The following is a 21270-nucleotide window of genomic DNA, read 5'->3' on the forward strand; positions in this document are numbered from 1 at the left end:
CCTGGTTTAGGTTGTTGTTTTGTTGTCTTTGTTTTTTGAAAGAGTGTCTGTATTTCATTTGTTTTCTAGCCTTCGGTGTTTTTGGTTAAGGATTGGCATCGGCTATGGAATGTCCTTAGACTCATCTCCTCATTTTTAAGTTCTCTCCAGCATCAGGAACCGTGAAGCCATCTATAAATCCCCCGCTCTCCTTGTCTCTAAACTGGAATCGGTCTCTTATGTGGTGTCTGCACTTTGTATCTTGTGCCATGGTGACTCCTGCACATATCTTATTACCCTTACTATTGCTGAGGGCAGGACCCACTTTTGTCTTTTATGTCCTTCATCTTCATCTTTTTGTTTGTGTGTAATATAGAGGAAAGGAATAGTTGTAAAATTCACCGATTAAAAAAATACAGTTGGAGAAAGAATTGATTCTATTGCAAACATAGAACCAAGATCCCCCCCCCCCCCCCCCCCCCCCGCCGCCACCTAGTCTATAGAAAAGGGTTTGTGTGGTAGATGCCACATTTTGGGAAGAATTTTCCCGATGAGGTTATGTTGTTTTCCACCCCTGCTTCAAATTGATCTCTCTACTTCTGCCTAAAACAACATGTATTGTTGGCCAGTGAAGTTTAACTGTCTTTATACTTTGGACTGTCCTCAGACCATAATTGCTGTTGAACCTGGAGTGTTGGTGCGGTTTTGCAAGCATGATGCTCTGGAAAAACCATTAGCTTTGCAGCGTGGGTCCTTGATCTGGCTCTTCTGTGAATTAGCCAAGGGACCTTGGCTGTGTAACTTGGCTCTCCTCTCTCTCCTTCCTAAAACAAGGGACTGAGACAAGGCAATCTCCGAGATTCCCCCTGTCTCTGGAGTGTTACAATGTGATTCTTTTGGAGACTTGAATAGGTTTACTTATCCAGGAGTGGGACTAATTTCAGGTTGATCTGTTGCAAATCTAAGAAGGATAATGACTTTTTTGTGTCACTCATGCCTCATGCTTAGGTTTTTGGGGTTCTTCTTATTCAAGATAAGGATAAAGCTTCTAAGAATATAAATGTTAGAGATTTGGGAACTTGGTTGAGTCGAATTACCAAGTGATTCCTCACATGTATTTCTAACTTTTGTTATTATTTACAGTGCTTGCTGAAAGCTTGGCTAACCGAAAAAGAAGAGGCGTTAAATAAAGTCCAGACGAGCAACTTCAGAGACCAAAAGGAGCTAAGCATCAGTGTTCGCCGCCTGGCTGTAAGTGATGTCATTGTCAGCATCTGTCTTGTAAGCCTGTGATATTTTAGCGTTTTACATCAGTGGTTAAAATCATTTAGAAAATTCAGAGTAGGACACATTACCCAACACTGGAATGCTGCCGTGGAATGGTCTAGAACCAGGAGTCTTACGTTTTAGCCTCAGATACTAGTAATTGCAAGGGTACATTCTCCTATAAAATATATACATATTTACATGTTCTGACTGGGAAACAGGAAGATAAAGTCCTGTGAAAAGAGAGTCATCTAACAAATATCTGAAATACTAGATTTTGAAGGAAGACATGGAAATGAAGCGTCAAGCATTGGACCAGCTGAGTGAGATTGGCCAGGATGTGGGCCAATTACTTGATAACCCTAAGGCATCTAAGAAGATCAACAGTGATTCTGAGGAACTGACTCAGAGATGGGATTCTCTGGTTCAGAGACTAGAAGATTCCTCCAACCAGGTATCGTTTGCTCCAGATAATATGTTGTGCCATTAAGTAGAAGTTAAATTTCAGGTTAGTTTTAGTTTTTATGAAATAAAAGAGTAGTAGCTAATCTAAAAAGTTGGTTCCTTATACCTGGTTTACTATAAAATTGAAAAATTGACATGAAAATGTCTTTTAGTTTTCTAAAGTAAATTTTAATGGATCTTAAAAAAAGGATTAATATCCAGTGATTTAACGCTTGCTAACTGATAACAGACATGAATCCATTAAATGATCTTTAAATTTTATGCATTTGAAAATATTTTAGCGAATTGATAAAAACCCCAAAACTTTGGTTTGTACATGAATGTTCATAGCAACATTATTCATAATAGACAAAAAGTGAAATGACTCAAATATACAGTGGGTGGATTGATTAACAAAATGTGGTATAGACATACAATGGAATATTTTTTGGCAATAAAAAAAGTAAGTACTGATATGTGCGATGACATGGATGAACCTTGAAAACATACAAGTGAAAGGAGCCAGTACCAAGTTTATAGGCACCATGATTCTATCTATATGAACTATATAGGATAGACAAACTCATAGAGACAGAAGGTAGATTAGTGGTTGCCAGGAGCCAAGGCGGGAGAGAGGTTGGGAAGTGACTGTTAATGGGTACTGGGTTTCTTTATGAAATAATAATAAAATTATTCTGGGAATAGAAAGTGGGCATGGTTGCATAAGTCTGTACACTAATAACCATTGCATTTACATCATCAAAGAAAGAACTTTCTGGCATATGAATGATATCTCAATAAAGCTGTAATAAAACCTAAAACTTTGGCTGCTCTTTTTTCAGGTGACTCAGGCTGTAGGAAAGCTGGGGATGTCCCAAATTCCTCAGAAGGACCTTTTGGAGACTGTTCACATAAGAGAACAAGTGACCGCCAAAAGGTCTAAGCAAGAACTGCCTCCTCCTCCTCCTCCAAAGAAGAGACAGATCCCCGTGGATATGGAAGCTAAGAAAAAGTGAGAACAGACAGACATTTTCCAAACCCAGGACCCCACACTATGTATTTTGTACTCAGCACCTATGTCATACTAATCACGAATGATATGCAAATTTAGACATAATTATTGTTAGGAACCACTCACTACCCCTGAGTGTTCTGAGTATTCTACTTCCCACTGGCTAAGTATCCGTGTTGTCTCGGATGGTTTTTATTTATCCTGTGTTCAACCTGAACTGTGTGCTGACACCCTTTCTTCTTCCTTTCCTATCGTTTACCTGGAGGATATGATTGCCCATGATCCCTCATTTTTTCTTTCTTTCACTGCCACCATTCTGACAGTCTTGCTTTACTTACATCTCCTTATTGTTTCTGAATCTGCTTTCTTCTCTCAAGTAAAAAAGTGCTTAATCCAGGGAAGTAATTAGTCTCCTTTTTTTCTGTTTTTTTTCCACCCCTCATTCTTTTTTCATGTTTTCTTTCTGCCTTTGTTAATTCTATTTTCTAGATTAATTTACAGATTCTTTGTGTTTGGCTTGAAGATTCATCTCTGGCATACGCTATCTTTTCATCTTATTGATTCAAAATAAACTTGGGATCTTTATAAGGGGATCAATCAGCCCTGGCATAGATAGAATGCCAGCTACCCTGTTAAGCCATGCTGTGGCCCAGGTACCTCACATGCACTGTAGCAGGTAGTCCTCAAAACACCCTTGAGTAGAACTATTTTTCTCTCCCTTTTACAGTAGCGTCCCAGTGCTCGGGTAAGTGGGCAGTTAGTTTTGCCTGAATAAAAATGATGTGATTTCACCAACTTAGCTTTTGTCAGACAAAGCAGGATTCCAGTTTTACCAGATGATTTTCATTTTGATGACAGGGCTGTGCGTCCTCCCAATAGCACCTCCTTGCAGGACCAGTGTACCTCCTTGGAACTGTTACTTTTGGAGCCAAGACAGCAGATGAGGAAGGTGCTTTTGATGTTCATATTGTTGTAGACCTTTCATTTCATGAGTGTTTGTGTTCTGCCAGCAACATATCTCTCCAGGGCTGACTCTGCTTTTGGAAGCTGAGAAGGTTTTAAAAAACTAGGTGCATCAGTAAGTTCTGGTACCTATTCCAGTGTAGGTGGGGAAGGGAGGATTCTCCCCAAAAGCAGGTCAGGGGACACTAGCTGGGTGTCCTACAGTTAAGCTCAATTCTGACACTTCCTACTGGGAGACAGCATCGGATTCTAGGTTAATGGTTCAGTCCAATGAGTTGTTACCTGTGCGTCTAACTGACTGGCTGTACATTGGAGGTTCCTAAGACCTCCTCTGTGGGTTTGATTAACTTGCGAGAGTGGCTCACCCAACTCAGAAGCATTTTACTTACTAGACCACTGGTTTATTATAAGAGGATATAACCCAGGAACCGCCAGACGGAAGAGATGTGAAGGATAAGAGAAAAAGCACAGAGCTTCCAGGCCCTCTCCAGGTGGCAACTCTCCTGGCACCTCCACTTGTTCACCGCCCCTGGAAGCTCTCTGAACCCCGTCCTTTCGGGTTTTTACAGAGGCTTCATTACCTAGGCATGATTGATTAAATCATTGGCCATTGGTGATTGATTCAGCTTCCCGCCCCTTTCTCCTCCAGAGGTCAGGATGGTGGGGTGGGACTGAAAGTTCCAGCCCCTAGTCACATGGTTGGGTCTCCTGGCACCCAGCCTCCATCTTTAGGTGGGATCCAAAAGTCAGCTCATTCACATAAAAAGTGATAACTCTGTTGCTCTCATCAGTTAGGAAGTTTCAAGGGTTTTAGGAACTCTGAGCCAGAAATGGGACTAAGACCAAATACATATTTCTTACTATAAATCACAATATCGCAAGTGCATAACTATAAGATCTTAAACATGGCCTGTTGTATAATTTGCATTCTGCTGCAAGAAACACAGTACTGTACCTGTGACTTACTGAGGTCTCATTTCATGTTACAAGGAGTCTGGAGGTAGGGATGGTCGTGCAGCATCCTGCACGTTGTCTCCGCCTTCCTCAGCCTGGTGGCTTTCACCCCCAGGCTTGTCTTCTCAGGGTTCCCAAGGTGCTACGGAAGCACGGACATCCTGCACAACCTGCTTTATAGGCAGTAAGGGCAGTTTTTTCTTATTTTCTCTCTCTCTCTCTCTCTCTCTCTCTCTCTCTCTCTCTCTCTCTATCAGGGAGACCTTTCCTGGGAGACATCAGCTAAGTTCCCCCAGTCTCACTGGTCTGGACTCAGTCGCTTGCCCATGCTCTGGGTGCTTGGGAGGTTGAAGCTGCCCCGCCTCTCCAGCCGTTGTAGTTGTGCTCTGGGGACTCGGGCAGCAAGGAGGAAGTGTGGGGAGGGAGGTGTCTGTTGGGTAAGCAACCAGCTGTGAGGACCACAGTTTTCTAGTTTACTGGTTGATTGAGGTAGACATTCTTTAGATGGTCCCTGGACAAATAGAAGTTTGAGGATGTCCAGTTCATCCTAATAGAAGGCAGTGAAATCTCAGTATTAGAAATTAAACCCCAACTCGGCCCCCTCTCAGTCTACCCATGTGTGATGTGATGGGATCCAGAGGCTTCCTGGAAAATAAATGTAGCCATAACACAGCTTTGTGATTCAAGCTAGCTCAGTCTTTCTGGGGCCAGACATACCTGCCCTCTTTAGTATTTGACGATAGGCTTCACATTCCAATTTCCATTCATCGTCCTAAAGTCCAGGGAATTCTTTACCATTTCTATTATAAAATGGCTTCCAGACCCTTAGAAACCACTATCAACTTGTGTTAAAATGAGCTGTCCAAGCGGATATGGGCCTTAAGTAACTGCTGGGCACAACTTCATGTAATAATACAAGCTTCCGAAACGGTGGTTTATTGTCCCTGCTCTTCCCTTGGTGCTGCTGGTGGCTGTTTGCCACCGTAGGGGCAGCCGTTTCCTGTAATCTAGATATGGCTAAAGTGACCTGAGCTTTCTCAGAAATGGACTGAGTCTCCAAGGTCATTTAAATGTGTCACCTTCGGGTGGTGCTCCCCTTCTCCGAAAGAGTAAAGAGAAATCAACTGATAAGATGGCAGGAGGAGTGTACCACGGTTTGAGCGGCACACTGACCCCTGGTGATGTACCTGCAGTGTCACGAAATCTTTTACAAGCTACAAAGAAAATTTACGTGGATGAAAAAGCAAATATCCATATGTTCCTCCTCCTGTTCCTCCTCACTGTGGTTTTCACTAGGAAAACTTTGAGCGAAGTTTCCCAAAAGAATCAGGAAGGACAACCCATGCTCACCTTAAAGTGCCTGAAAGTATCCAGAGGTTGTTTTGAGAAGCCCTGGCAGGAGAGTCTGTCAAGAGAACAGACGGCCTCAGTTGGACTCCCAGCTCCATCATTTATTAACTTTGTGGCCTGCATCAGTTATTTAAAACTCCCAGAAGCTCAATTCCTTCATCATTCAAAGGGAAGTAATAGTGTATTCTTCATAGGATTGTTGCGAAGAGGCCTTGAGTAAAGAATACACAGAACGCTTAGAAAAGGGCCTGGTGGATGGCCAGCAATCCTTGAATGTTTCCCCTCTTGTTCCTCCTCACTGTGTTTTGACTTCCCTTCCCAACACCTCTCAAGTCTGCACATTTTCCTTCCTCCCCACTGGCATTACCTGCTCTCTGGCTCCTGTTCCCACCACAGCCCTTTCTCGGGTCTTGCCTCTCTTGATTCTTCTCTGTGAGCACCCACAGGTAAATAGGATCTTGTCAGTCCTATGGTTTAGACCCTTCACTGGCTCTCAGTCACCCTTTGTTTAAACCCAAACTCTTTCACCTGTTCTCTAGGGCCGTCTAGTAACTGGTTGGTGTACTCCCTGCCTAGTACTCACCGTTCCAGCCGCATCTAAATACTTGCAGTTTGCAAAGTGTGGTCCTTCCTTTCTTTGTTCTCCCTTTGCGAGGAAAACTCCTGGCTCAATGCTGTTCTACTCCAGGAAGCCATTCCTCCCTGACCGGATGAGGAGCCGGCCTATGAATTCCTGGAATTAGCACCTTGAAAATTCCTTTTGCTATTGCCCTTCACTTTACATTGCCCTCCCTACAGGCTGGGATTGTCTCATTTACCTTCATGTCAAGAGCCCAGACCAGTGCCTGGCATATAATAGGCTCACTTCAGAAACATGCTGAATTAACACTAGAAAGACTGAAACTTAGTATATACCTATATTGCCCAAAAGCAGTCAAAATGACTGCATTGTGAAAGAATAATATCGGAGCACTCTTCACTTATGTTCCTTAGCTTTTCCAATAACTCACTTCTATTCGACATTTCTTTCATGAATTTAGGGCGCAAAAGAAATAAAATAAACAACTTATTAGAACAAGTATCACTGCAAAAAGATTCGAATAACAAGTACTAGTTTAGCTTATTGAGCAACTGCAACTTATCAAGTATCGACAATTTATCATGTACTTGTATGTTATCATGTGACGGTAATCGAAAAAAATGAAAACTGTTATTTCAATACAGAGCCGAACTGGTCATATAAGAAATTTACTCAATTCAATAATAAGAGTCATTTGATTATTTAAAATTTCCCAAGCAGTCAAAATGACTGCTTTTGGGCAATATAGGCATAACACATATATATATACCGGAAATGAAGGAGGGGGGAGGTAACTACAATTATTAATAAACGCATTTATATGTTGTACAAAAAGTCACAAAATTCTAAGACATTGTGTCCTTATATACATAATTGTTTTTCTAATTGAAATTAAAAAGCAGTCAAAATGACTTCCTTGGGCAATCTAGTGTTAAAGAAGGCATGAACATTAGCACCGTCCCTACTTGTTCTTTTTTGTCATTATCTAACCAAATCTGTTTTTCATTATCTACGAGCGTTTATAAAAATACAAGTAATTTCTTCAAACATTTCAACCTTTTAATATTTATTTTCTTTACTTATTAACACGACACTATTATTCCTCTGTTCATACTTTGAATTGTGCATGCATGTTGTTATGTTGTGTGGTTTCTGTATTTCTGGGTTGGCTCTTTTGTTTGTTGTCTGAGGAGTGTTTAAAACGCTTGCTGGATGGGTGCTGTTCTCTTTCTTGAGCCAAGTGAAACAATAGAAGGAAACGAATGACAAGTGGTAACATCTGAATCTCAAATCAGGTTTGATGCCCTGAGTGCAGAGCTGCTGGACTGGATTTTGAAATCAAAGACTGCCATTCAGGCCACAGAGATAAAAGAATATAAGAAGATGCAAGAGACTTCAGAAATGAAAAAGAAGTTGAAGGTAAAACATAAAACAAAAGTACACTAGTGAATAAAATATTTCATCAGGATAGATTTACTTTGGCATAAAGATGGGATGGGACCCAAAAGCTTCCTATAAAATAAATGTAGCCACAACGCAGCTTTTAGAACATTGTAGTAAATTTTGAATTGATTCAAGCTGGCTGGGATCAGATCCCTGTGTGGAAGAGAAATTTTTTCCCTTCCTCCTTAACCACTAAGTTGTGTAGGAAGGAACACTTACTTCCTAAGGTGATCTAAATATTATTTCTATTTTTAGGTTGATCTTTTTTTAAAAATTTAAATTTGTTATTGTTTAAAGTATTACATGAGTCTCCTTTTTCCCCCATTGACCTCTCCCCAGCCACTCCCACCCCCCTCTTGATTAGATCTTAATCTGGTACCTAATAATTTGTGACTTTGTGTGTGCAGAAGACGTTTTGCTTTCTGAATGCAGCAAACTACAGTAGTACTTCCTTATGCACAGTTGTCTGCAGTCAACCGCAGCCCAAGAATATTAAATGGAGAATTCTAGAAATAAACAGTTCAGAAGTTTTAAATTGCATGCTGTTCTGAGCGGCATGATGACATCTCGCACTGTCCTGCTTCGCCCCACCTGGGGCGTGAATCCCACCTGTATTCAGTGTATCCACGTTGGACAGGCTACCCTTCTATTAGTCATTTAGTAGCTGTCTTCATTATCAGATCGACTGTTGAGGTATCACTGTGCTTATGTGCAATAATGCTTATTTTACTTAATAATGGCCCCAAAGCACAAGAGTAGTGATGCTGGCACTTTAGATATGTGAAAAGAAAAGATGAGTACAGTGCAATAAAGTATTTTAAGAGAGAGGGAGACCACATATACATAACTTGTATTACAACGTATTGTTATAATTGTTCTATTTTATTAGTAGTATCTTGTTAGTTCCTTTTTGTGCCTCATTTATCATAGGAAGATATATAGCATATATTGGATTTGGTATTCTTTGTGGTTTCAGACATCTCATGGGGATCTTGGGAAGTATCCCCAAGGATAAGGGGGGTTACTATATTTCAACTTTCTTTAATGTACTCTCTTCAGAGAAGAGACACCGTTGTTTAAACACAAATGCTAATCAAATGAATGGAGCTTAGCTCTGCTGCTTTGTACCCATGTGTGTGTGACTGAAATTGTGACAGGGGGTTGCCGTGATTTCTGTCACTGGTGGTCATTAAGCCTCTGTACATCCTTTCATCAACTATTTGGGCATCTAGAGCAAGCCTGTATTGCATGTACATTAGCATTGGAGTTTGTCGGTCAGGAGCTTGGGGAACGTTTAAAAATCCCCACCTGGAGAATCCCTAGTCTAGTGGTCGGCAAACTGCGGCTCGTGAGCCACATGCAGCTCTTTGGCCCCTTGAATGTGGCCATGAAGTTTCAATCGCACTGTACGTGCGCGCCCGCACGTGGCATTTTGTGGAAGAGCCACACTCAAGGGGCCGCAGTTTGCCGACCACTGCCCTAGTCCAATCCACCACCACCATCAAAGGTATCAAACATCAGTTTGTATAAAGGGGGTAATCATTTTTCTCCAGTTTGATGGTGACTTTTTGCATTAGTACTTAGCTTAACAAAAAGAAATGGTATTTCTTAGACTCTCTTGTTATTTCTTGACCTTTGACTAAACAAATGGCTGTGTTATTTAGTCACATTAAAGTTTGTATGGATCAAAATAGGAAAGCTATTTATTTGACAGTGCTTACATGTATCATAAGTTAGAAAGGGCATCCTTCTCTGGATTGTCTGGTTGAAATAATATGGGTTTCCTACAAGTTTTTATTGAGCTATTTTAGACACAATTTGAGTAGTTAATATCAATTGGGAATTGAGGAGATGGAAAAATGTCAAATACTGAGTGTGCACACATGTGTGTATGTGTGTGTATGTATTCTCGTGATCTTATTCAGCCCTTTCTTAGAGGTTGTGGAGTTTGTCTTCACAACCCAGACACAACTAAGCCATTTTTAAAACATAAAGAACAAAATGCTTTAGTTTGGATCCTAAAGTATGTTGGAATTATTTATAAATTATGTATGAATTTATGTTGATGATTGAAGTTTGCAATACACTCTAGACTTAATATAATAACAACAAAAAATACTGCGACTCAAATTATTTTGGTCTCTTTTTCTTTCTTTTTTAAAAAATAATTTTTATTGATTTTTGAGAGGAAGGGAGAGGGAGAGAGAGGTTGAAACATCAAGGATGAGAGAGAATCATTGATCGGCTACCTCCTGCATGCCCCCTACTGGGGACTGAGCCTACAACCCAGGCATGTGCCGTTGACCACAGTCAAACCTAGGACCCTTCAGTCAATAGGCCGACATGCTAGTCACTGAGCCAAACTAGTGACGGCTGTTTCTTTTTCTTGTTAATTAATTTTTGTTCAGTGATCTCTGTCCGAGCACATTCAGTTCACTGGATGCAAACCCTTATTTTTATGGTGTGGCATATGTGGAGGCTATATATGTGAGTAGATAGATATCCTGGATCTAAACCACTAATTTTACTTATTTCCTCTTGATAGAAACTTATAACTATAGTGTGAAATTAAAAAAAAACACACCCAAGTTTTTTATTGTTTGTTTGAATATACCTTTTAAAATTGAATCATCTCTGGCGCTCTGGAAAGTGGCCTGTAGTTGCATAGTTGTGTATGGTAGTATCCTCTTAGGAAAACAGTGTGACACCTAAAGGGAATGTGGAAGGGACTTTAAACACTAAAACTTAAAAGAGCATTAGCATTATATTGAGAAGAAAATTTGCAATATTCTTATATTGAGACTTTATTTCCAGGGAATAGAAAAAGAACAGACAGAAAGAAGACCCAGACTAGACGAATTAAACAAAACTGGACAAATCCTTTTGGAGCAAATGGGAAAAGGTGAGACCCTTGATTTTTTTTTTAAATGTGTTTTTAGATGGTGGCATTGCATCTTATTTACAGTTTGACAAATCAAATATATATGTTTTGGTACTCTAACCCTCTTTGCTAGAAGAGTGGTTTTCAGAAACTTTTTTGTCAGCAAAATGTTTTTTTTTTTTCAAATGAAATCTTATGCTGAGGCTGATTTATCAAACTGATAAAAGCAAAGTTGTTCTGCTTTTAGACAGGATCAGGGAACCTAAAACTCTGATATCTCAGCAAAACAGTTACATTCCACTGCATAGATTTTTAGAATCTCCTCCTTTGGGGTATATGTTGGGAAATTTTTTTTGTGTGTGTGTGGGGGGGAGGGGGTGGGGAGGTCGGGGGAGTGGTTGTACAAGAAAATTTTTTGCTTTGGCAACATCAGAGAGATAAAATTACATTAAGGTATGAATTTTGTGACCTAATACATGCTTTTTTAATTTCATAGGAAACCTTTTATATTTTGCATTACCATTTTTTTTGAGCTTTGGTAGGACTGGAAATGCATTCATTACAGAACCCTGATTCTATTTATTTAATATGTTATTAAAATTTTTTAGGATGGGGTGGGAAGCTGAGAAATGGGGGCACTGACCTGACTAGGGATTATATGTTCTGGGTTTTAATTTTATCATTTTCTGAAGGTGTTTGTTTTTTATTAGTGAGAGAATAAAAGTGATTTTTTTAAGTTCCCCACTGCCGTTCCATGTTGTCCATTATTGTAATTTTAAAGCATTGCATATTATGTCTCCACACGTGGTTAGTGCTGAAAGTCCTGCTGCTACTCTAAAACCAGAAATGTTCAACAGAAATGAGAGCACAATTGGGTGATGCTCTCTGTTCCCCTTTCTCCTCCCCTAGAAATTTGAAGTAAGTCCTAGAACACCGAAAATTAATAAGAGGATGTTTTTCTATAGGGTGTAATCTGGCCACAGTCTACCTAGGTAAGGAGGCAGGTAAATGATTCAGTTCAATTAGAAAAGCATATTCAAATAATCATGTCAAGAATATGTTCTATTTTATCCTTTTTAAGTAATTAGTAAAATGAGGAGCTATCAATTTGGCTTTGATTAGTCCTCTATGAGTTGGGTGTTCTGTAGAGGGAGAAAAGTTACTATTTTGTGTCTCTGGGAGCAAAACAATTATTTTAAAAAACTGTGTGTAGGTTTCCTTTTTTATGATGCAAATTGTGCTTTCGTTATTACTTGATATTGGTCCAACCTATATTACCTCAAGCTTGGAGGAGGGAGATTTAAATTCTGAGAATTGGTTTGAAGGGGCAACATAAATGGATCATGAAATACTGTCAGTGAATAAACAAAGGAATTGGAGAAGCTGCTTCGGCTTCCCTAGTACCTAACGTGAGCACCCATTGCCTGTTTTCTAAATGAGCAGCGATACTTTTCATCTCAAAACTGTGTTTACCTGCTTGATTTTCTTTCTTGTTTAGCACAAAGTGCTGACATGAAAATGAAGTGGTTGACGTTATTCTTTTGCCCACTCAGAATAGAAGTGACCTGGCGGAAGCACAGCCTCTGTTTCCATCGCTCAGTTAGTTGTCAGGAAGATGTTAATGTGTTTTGCTTATGACCCCCATTAACAGGGATGATTGAACTTGGACTGTGGTGTGAATGTCTTGCATAGGTCTAATTAATATTCTGTTACCTGCCTGACAGTCAGTGAACTTCAGCCACTGACATGGGTGATGTATTCAAATCATGTCATGTGTGCATTTCTAATTTTCAGTGGATACAAGATGTTATAGGAATTTTTGAAATTGCATCGTTTGTGGGTCTTAAGTGAACTTTCATTGTACTTGCCTTTTTTTCCTTAGTGCTCTCATTTCCCTGGATTTCGATGGTATATATTTACAAAGTATAATTGTCTTTATTGGCCTCCTATCTTCCCAACATACATGCTCTCCTGTGCAGATTTCTCATACTTTTTTGCTGGGGTCCAGCCCCAGCTGGTCCAGGGGTTCCCAAAGGTGTGGACGGAGTCGGCGAAGAATGTTTTACACAGAGACAGCGTTCAGAACTCTCTAGCTTTCCTTAGTCTCCGTGGATCTTCCCTGTGCCTGGCTGAGGCCACAGAGAGAGAGAGATCCCAAGGCAAGCTGAGCCTTTATTTTATAGTGAGAGGTAAACAAGGTAGTGGTTTCCATTAGTTACACAGTTCTTGTGAGTTTCACTTGTTTTGACCATGGTTATACTTCCTGCACTTCCTCAGCCCATTAGCTTCCCAGATAAGATCTAGGGAGTGTTACAAGGTCAAGCCTAATTATGCTAAGAGGACTGTGCCCTCTAAGCTGGGAATTGTTTGTGACTTTGCCCACAGGTCAGTCCGAGGCTTAACCCTATATCAGCTCCCTACATCTCACCCTTCTTTTATTTTTTAAGCTACTATAATGAGAGTTTTTAAGCTACCATAATGACAGTAAAACTTAAGCATCAAGAACAAAATTCTGGCTATTAAAGCAATAACAAAATAATGCCAATGCAAAACCCAAAGCATTTTAAAACTTGAACATAACATTTTTAAAACTAGTAATAATAATAAAACAATGGCAATGCAAAACAGCAATAAGTGAGAAATCAAACCACAGTAACATTTTTCTACCAAATGAAAGTTTCTTTTGCCGATTTGCTCAAGAGTCCTCCAACTTGGCTGAGAGAGTAGCTTCCATTTCTTGCTTTTCTACCATCTGCTGGGCCTCAGTTGTTAACTTCTTCAGCTGACCCCAAGTCGGTGGTTTGGTTGTCCTTGTTGATCTGGTTAGCGGGCGATGTCACTGGCGATGGGCTTCCCGAAGTGTCACCGTGTTGTACGGCTGGATCAAAGGGTCCATCAGGGCCACGTTTGATGGTGGTGTCGGTGTCTGGGGAGGAGTCAGCTGTGCCCTCTGGGTCAGCTGATATGGATGATACTGGGGAGTAGGAGGATGAGGCGGAGATGGAGGATAGTAGAGAAAAAGAAGAGAAAGCAAAAGAACTACAAGGCATGGAAGTGTTTAGAAAAAAGAGGAAGAAGAAAGGGAAGAAGGCAGCATCCTGACACAGCCCTTTCCTTCAGCTGCCCCTTTCCCTGTGGTCCAAGGTAGAAATGGTCAAAACAAACCCTGTTGCAGTGAGAGGGCAGCTGCTGTCAGCCAGTCTCTGTCTTTACCTGGGTCCCGATCTGAGCTGGGCCAAGTCTCTTTCTGTTCCCGATCTGAGCTGGGCATGGGAAGCGAGAAGCAGCCATGGGGGCAGGAGACCTCCCTCAGAAGGGGCGAGTGTTCAAGCCCCTGCATAATTGGGGGGGTGAGGATCTGTGCCCCACCTCTGTTGACCCCCAAGTTCTCTCCTGCTGGCCCCTCTGCGACTGTGCCTGTCTTAGGTTGTTCCACCCTGAGGAATCTTACCCGTCTTTGGCTAACCAGCCATCCTCCGGGGCCAAGCAGGGTGATGTGAGGTTCAGTATGCCCCTGTAGCCTCCACGCCCAGCACCTGCCTTGGGTTCCCCTCGCCTGCTGGTGGAGCCCCGGCTCTGGTCACATATCTTGGGGAACCCAGGTTTCTTCTCCAGAGAGGGCCCAGCTTACTCCATTGGGCGAGAGACAGATCCATGGTACCAGCCACCGTGACCTCAGCAAGAACAGAGAACTCAGGCAACAGCTATGGGCCCTGGACAGGGCTTTCTCAGCCCATGATGTCAGGCTCTTAGTACAAGACAACTCTACATATGGGGCATATACCAGACACTCCCAGTCACGGCAGAAAAGGGAGGTGCCCTTCCTGGAACAGTAGGGTAGGGAGATTCTAGAAAAGGCTGTGTTCAGGAGAGCAGGAGAAAGGCCAAAGAACCAGCAAACAAGTAGTCAGATTTTTAAAAAAGGAAAAAGGAAAGGAGATGTGGGGCAAAGCTGGGACATAAGTACAGACAAATAGGAGGCACATGTGATCCTTCCAATGGACAGGTGGTTCCAGCTCAGGGCTGCACATCTGCTGCAGACAGGCACTGGTCAGGTGTGCTAACTCAGCCTCCCAGGGGTGACAGTCCCCAGGAGGGAGGCAGAGGCTGCTCCTTCTGTAAAGATACAAAACACAACCTCTTCCCCACATCATTACTAGATCTTGTAAAACTCTTGTGTGGTTTGCATCCTTCCACTGGGCTAAGTTGGCAGAGGCTATTGTACAGGAGGCCCAATGCCTTTTGGCTGCTGTACAACCCTCTGCATTGTATTTCCAAAAAATCTAACATATAACATTATTCTCCCCCTTTTTTGTTTTTATAGAAAAGGTTTACATTGATGGAATTCTGACCATATATAAACATACATACTCCTCTGTATTCACAACTTCCCACTTCAACCCCAAAAGCCGTAGCTTCACATTTCTACCGTGAATTGACTCCACCCCCAAGCCTCAGTACCTCAAAAACAAAACCCCAATTTTGAGCCAAACTGTTAGTTTTTCCTTTTGTGTCAAGAGCTAACTTTGATATGTTAAAACTAAGTAAAATGCATTTACTCAATCCAAAACAGGCATTAAATAGAAAAACCCCAAATGCTCTCTTATATCCATTTTAAGAGTAGGATTGGCGCTTTCCGCGATTACCTGAGTCCTGATCTATCACCCCAGGGAGAGCTTGCCAGTCCTGCACTTTCCCTGGGTGGAAAGGCTGCAGTGGGGTTAAGGATAAGGCTCCTTGGGCCTGCCTTCTCCCATGCCTCTACATTTACCTTTCCGGCACCTTTCCTTCCTCAGAAAAGCATGGACACACTTGTATAAAACATTCCATCTGACTGGGCGTAACCTTAACTCCTCTGCTAGCAAGCATATGTGTTTAAAGATCAATACAGAGTCTTTTTCCTTTAGACTAAGTATGGCACATCTTCTCAATCTAAGTTCTGTACTATCCACCCACTTACCCTACTTATCCTCTATAGGGGGGTCTGCAGCACCCTATGGTGGAGTCCTATCCATCCCGAGTGTGGGGGTTCTCAATGTGTGTGTGGGGGCTTACCTAGGGGAATCCTGTTCAGGCGCCATATGCTGGGGTCCAGCCCCAGCTGGTCCAGGGGTTCCCAAAGGTGTGGACGGAGTCGGCGAAGAATGTTTTACACAGAGACAGCGTTCAGAACTCTCTAGCTTTCCTTAGTCTCCGTGGATCTTCCCTGTGCCTGGCTGAGGCCACAGAGAGAGAGAGATCCCAAGGCAAGCTGAGCCTTTATTTTATAGTGAGAGGTAAACAAGGTAGTGGTTTCCATTAGTTACACAGTTCTTGTGAGTTTCACTTGTTTTGACCATGGTTATACTTCCTGCACTTCCTCAGCCCATTAGCTTCCCAGATAAGATCTAGGGAGTGTTACAAGGTCAAGCCTAATTATGCTAAGAGGACTGTGCCCTCTAAGCTGGGAATTGTTTGTGACTTTGCCCACAGGTCAGTCCGAGGCTTAACCCTATATCAGCTCCCTACACTTTTTCATAGTACTTTTACAGATTTTATATGACAAAAGCTATTATTATATACTAGTGGCCTGGTGTACGAAATTCGTGCACAGGGGGTGGGAGGGGTGTCCCTCAGCCCGGCCTGCACCCTCTCCAATCTGGGACTCCTCGGGGGATGTCTGACTGTCGATTTAGGTGGGATCAGGCCTAAACCGGCAGTTGGACATCCCTCTTGCAATCCGGGACTGCTGGCTCCTAATCGCTCACCTGCCTGCCTGCCTGATTGCCCCTAACCACTCTGCCTGTTGGCCTGCTCGCCCCAAACTTACCCCCCCGCCAGCCTGATCACCCCCAACCGCCCCCCCTGCCAGCCTGCTTGCCCCCAACTCCCCCCCTGCCGACCTGCTTGCCCCCACCTGCCCTCCCCGCTGGTCTGCTTGCCCCCAACCACCCCCCTGTTGGCCTGCTGACCCCTAACTGCCCCCCCCGCCGGCCTGATTGCCCCCAACTGACCCCCACCAATGGCCTGCTCACCCCCAACTGGCCCCCCCTGCTGGCCTGCTCACCCCTGACGGTCCCCCCCCCCACTGGCCTGATCACCCACAACTGCCATCCCCTCTTGGCCCTAACCACCTCTACCTCAGCCCTGCCACCACGGCTTTGTCCAGAAGAACGTCTGGAAGGTCTCCCAGTCTAATTCGCATATTTCTTTTTATTAGTATAGATAGAGGCCTGGTACATGGGTGGGGGCTGGCTGGCTTGGCCTGAAGGGTGTCCTGGTTCAGGGTAGTGGTTCCCTTGGGGGGCGGGGCAGCCTGGGCAAGGGGCCTATGGTGGTTTGTAGGCCGACCACGCCCCCATTGAGGTGGGAGTCCCCACTGGGGACGTTGCCAGTCTGGGTGAGGGGCTGGGGCAGTTTGCAGGCCAGCCATGCCCCCATGGAGTGAGGGTCCCTGCTGGGAGGGCATGGCCAGCCTGGGTAAGGGGCTGAGGGCCATTTTCAGGTGGACCATGTCCTCCAGCGGGGACCCTCACCCCATGAGGGTGTGGACAGCCTGGGTGAGGGGCTGAGGGCTGTTTGCAGGCCCCTCTGGCTGGCCAAGTGACCCAAGCCTCCCTCGGCTCAGGCCGGCTCCATGGCGCCTGCCCACAGGCCCCTCCTTTGGTGGCTGGCCCAGGCAGGAAGCTTGGCTTCCTCCATCTCCAGGGGCAACCCAAGCCTCTCGCTGCTCCAGCTGGCTCTGTGGCTGCCATTTTTGTTCCACTAATTTGCATATTCCCTCCTGATTGGCTGTGGGTCGTGTGGAGATAGGTCAATTTATATATTTGTCTATTATTAGAGTAGATAACTTGATTATTTCTATGAACATCCTAACTCTCAAAAATGTGAGATAAGCCCTAGCAGGTTTGGCTAAGTGGATTGAGCTTCGGCCTGCGAACTGAAGGGTCTCGGCTTCAATTCTCGTCAAGGTCACATGCCAGGTTGCAGGCTCGATCCCCAGTGGGGGGCATGCAAGAGGCAGGTGATCAATGGTTCTCTCTCATCATTGATGTTTCTATCTCTTTCTCCCTCTTCCTTCCTGAAATCAAAAAAAAAAAAAAAAAAAAAAAAAAAAGTGAGACAAGCAAAATTATATATAAGATAAACAAGTCCTGGGGATATAATGTATCAAAATAAATAAGTAAAACTGTTGGGATATTCCTGCTTAAAAGTAAGTATAAGATGCCAGTAATAAACATAATGGCATTTTTTCTGATGTATTTCTGAAGTAGGTAATATTAGGGATGCATTGATGTTCTGGTATTTGCTGGTCTGTGTGTGGCGTGCCGGCTAGGCTTGCTGATGCTTGTGGGTCTGGCTGGTGGCTGACTGTCCCTACACTCCCCAGGCTGCTCCCAGCACTGGGAATTCTTGCTATTCATTTTGCAATTCCTATGACACTGTGGTTTGGTCACCAAAGACTTAAGCTGCTTTCTGGTTTTTGTAGCCAGCTGCCCTTTTTCTGATAACAGAGCGTCTACCTTCTGATGTCAGAGCCCCAGACACCTCCAGACAGTCCGTTTTATTTCCCTGGCTTAGGCTAGAAGCTAGCAGGATGCCAAGGATGCAAACACACCTTGTATAGGAAAGGCAGTGGCTGAAGTTCTGAGCTCCACTGATGGTCCTTTTTGTGATAGTGACAGCACTCCTGAAACACCATTTCAAGCTCCCCCTCTCTCACTTTGGTCAAGGAATTGAGCAGTTATTTTTAGCAGCGGCAGCAGCAGCATATTATTACATCATTATAATTTAGATTTTATATTTATTTATTTTATTTTATTTCATGACTATATATATTTTTTGTTTTGTTAAAAGGGACTTACGGAATGATCATTATATGTGAGATTACCTCATTATTTTGAGTATGTTAGAATCTTTATAACAAATTCCGAACTTTAGGATATATGAAGTGTTTGCTTATTTTTCATGTCTGTGTAGAAGGTCTTCCGACTGAAGATATAAAGCATATCCTGGAGAAGGTATTATCAGAATGGAAGACTGTATCTCAGCATTTGGAAGATCTGGCAAGAAAGATTCAGCTCCAGGAAGATACAAACACTTACTTTAAGCAACTCGACGAGCTTGACAAGACCATAAAGACAAAGGAGGAGTGGCTAGAACATGCCCCCTCATCGGAATCCCCCCAGCAGGCCTTGCGGAGTGTGAAGGTAGAGAGACACCATGCGGATGTGAAAGAATTCTGTGTCCAGTCCTGTATTGAAGGGAATGCCCCTTGTATCATGACCGTTAGGTTAATTCTGCTCTGATCAGCTTTCTGTGAGGATGTCCATCCTCTGGTGAGTTGTGTGACCCGATTTTCTCGTCCACAGCGGGAACTGACGAGTCTCCTTGGCCTCCACCCCAGAATTGAAACGGTGCGTGCCAGCTGCGCAGCCCTGAAGTCTAGGCCTTCTGCCCCCGATTTTGTCCAGCAGAGCTTTGAACGCCTCCTGGGCCGCTACCGATCTGTGCGGCAGGATTTAGAGGATCGTCAGCAACAGCTAGAGAACGGTAAACGTGCTGTCTCCTGCATCACCTCCCTGTTCGCTCTAATTGAAGAATTCCTCCCAATATTTGGACCTTTAGCACGTTGGCTTGTTTTGTAGGACACGCACTCTGTTTTCCTCTGTGCCTGCTACTGTTCCAAGTCAGAAAGCACAGACTATTTCCTGGATTCACAATTGTTTGTGAAAATACAAACAGCTTTCACCTGCTCTAAAACCGTGTGGTAATAGGGTATCAGGCTTTTATTAAAGCGTGCTGTTCTTCCCTTTCCTTTAAGGAGGCCAGTCAATATCATTACTAAGGGCTAAAAAGAATGGTAAGTTTACTTCAGTTTGCTCAAGCTGGTTCAAGTTTTAGCAGTACCATTTTCGCTTTTAAAAGAAATCATGTTCCTGTTTTGAAGTCTGGACATTTTAAAAGAGTTTTTACTTTTAGAATAAACCTGGTTTTGGCAAGTTAGCTGTTAAAAGTTTTGAGAGCATATTCCTCATGTAATGTTTTTTTCTCCTTTGCTGTTGTTTAAGCCAGGAATTGTGTTGTATTAGGTAATGTTATGGGCAGTGCATGTTAAAAAGCTGCACATTTAACCATACCCTTACCTGCAGCAATTGTAGTTGTGTATTGGTGAGCAAATGTATCACATGCCTTTCCTTCTGGAAAGGCATTTAGACACCATATTCTCTGTTCATAGAATTCAGTTAACCTGGAATGTCAAATGTTTGACATTACGACCTCTTTTTGAATTTACTGTTACAAAACATGCTTTCCTTTTTGACAAGGATCCATAGGCAATTGAAATGTTTAGTTACTTAAAAATTCAATTTATTTTTATTTTTTTGGGTTTTTCATTGTGGGAAAATACATGTAACATTAATTTGACCACTTGAACCATTTTTAAGGGTGGAGTTCAGTAGTGTTAAATATACTCACATTGTTGTGCAACCAATCCCCAGAGCTCATTTCATCTTGTAAAACTGAAACTATACCCATTAAACAAGGGTTCTCCATTTCCCCCTCCCTCTAGTTGGCAACCACCATTCTACTTTCAGTTTCAATGAGTTTGACTACCCTAGATTCCTCATATAAGTGGAATCGAGTAGTCTTTGTTTTCTTGTGACCAGCTTATGTTGCTTAGTGTAAGATTCTCTAAGTTCATCTATGCCGTAGCATGTGTCAGAATTCCTTTCCTTTTTAAGGCTGAGTAATACTCCATTGTGTGTATGCACTACATTTTGTTTAGCCATTCATTTGTCGATGGGCATCTGGGTGTTTTCACCTTTTGACTGTTCTGAGTAATGCTGCTAGTTTTACTTTTGCTGCTAGCTGGTTTCATCACTTTGTGCTTCAAATAAGTTTACTCCTTTCCACACAAGCATTGCTTATCTGTGGTTTTTACATTTGCGGGTGCAGTAGACTTCATTCCAGTTGGCGTTTGAAGTCATTGTTTCTCAGGGTGCCTGCAGCAGCCTGGTGTGGTGTCCCATATAGTGTCCACCACTCTGCAATGGCGGTCCGTCTGCACACTTGCGGAGGAAGACTGGCTGAAGGGATCTTTGTTTTCTTTTGTTCTTTGCATAGCTACTGGGGAAAAAGAGATGAAATGAGACAGGGAAGCATTGTAGAACCATCTTCAGAGAGACAGTTCATCATGACACAATGAAGAAAAATGATAGTGGGTTAGTTAATATTTCAAACATCCACATCCATAGGAATGATGTCACTGTCTGACTCTCAGAGATGCCAGTGAATGATTTCAGTATCTAACAGAGACCCTTTTAAATTTTAATTACAGCGTTTAACTTTCTTTTGTACTAGAATTCCCTTAGTATATACAGAAGATTAATGTTATATACAGTAGTATTAGGCTTCTAG

At 42.7% G+C, this 21270-nt stretch overlaps 1 protein-coding gene across 7 annotated transcripts in view; it reads left to right on the forward strand.

Annotated features, from left to right (window-relative positions):
* Positions 1–21270, forward strand: part of UTRN (utrophin) — a 446319-nt gene that overhangs the window by 125589 nt on the left and 299460 nt on the right. For all 7 annotated transcript variants that reach the window (XM_059700586.1, XM_059700589.1, XM_059700588.1 and 4 more), the window contains 7 exons: positions 1123–1230; positions 1520–1699; positions 2532–2701; positions 7844–7967; positions 10806–10893; positions 18832–19061; positions 19224–19404. In XM_059700586.1, coding sequence (XP_059556569.1) covers positions 1123–1230; positions 1520–1699; positions 2532–2701; positions 7844–7967; positions 10806–10893; positions 18832–19061; positions 19224–19404 — 1081 coding nt within the window. The remainder of the gene's footprint in view (positions 1–1122; positions 1231–1519; positions 1700–2531; positions 2702–7843; positions 7968–10805; positions 10894–18831; positions 19062–19223; positions 19405–21270) is intronic.

Source organism: Myotis daubentonii, chromosome 6 (genome assembly GCF_963259705.1).
Source record: "Myotis daubentonii chromosome 6, mMyoDau2.1, whole genome shotgun sequence".
NCBI classification, from domain to species: domain Eukaryota; kingdom Metazoa; phylum Chordata; class Mammalia; order Chiroptera; family Vespertilionidae; genus Myotis; species Myotis daubentonii.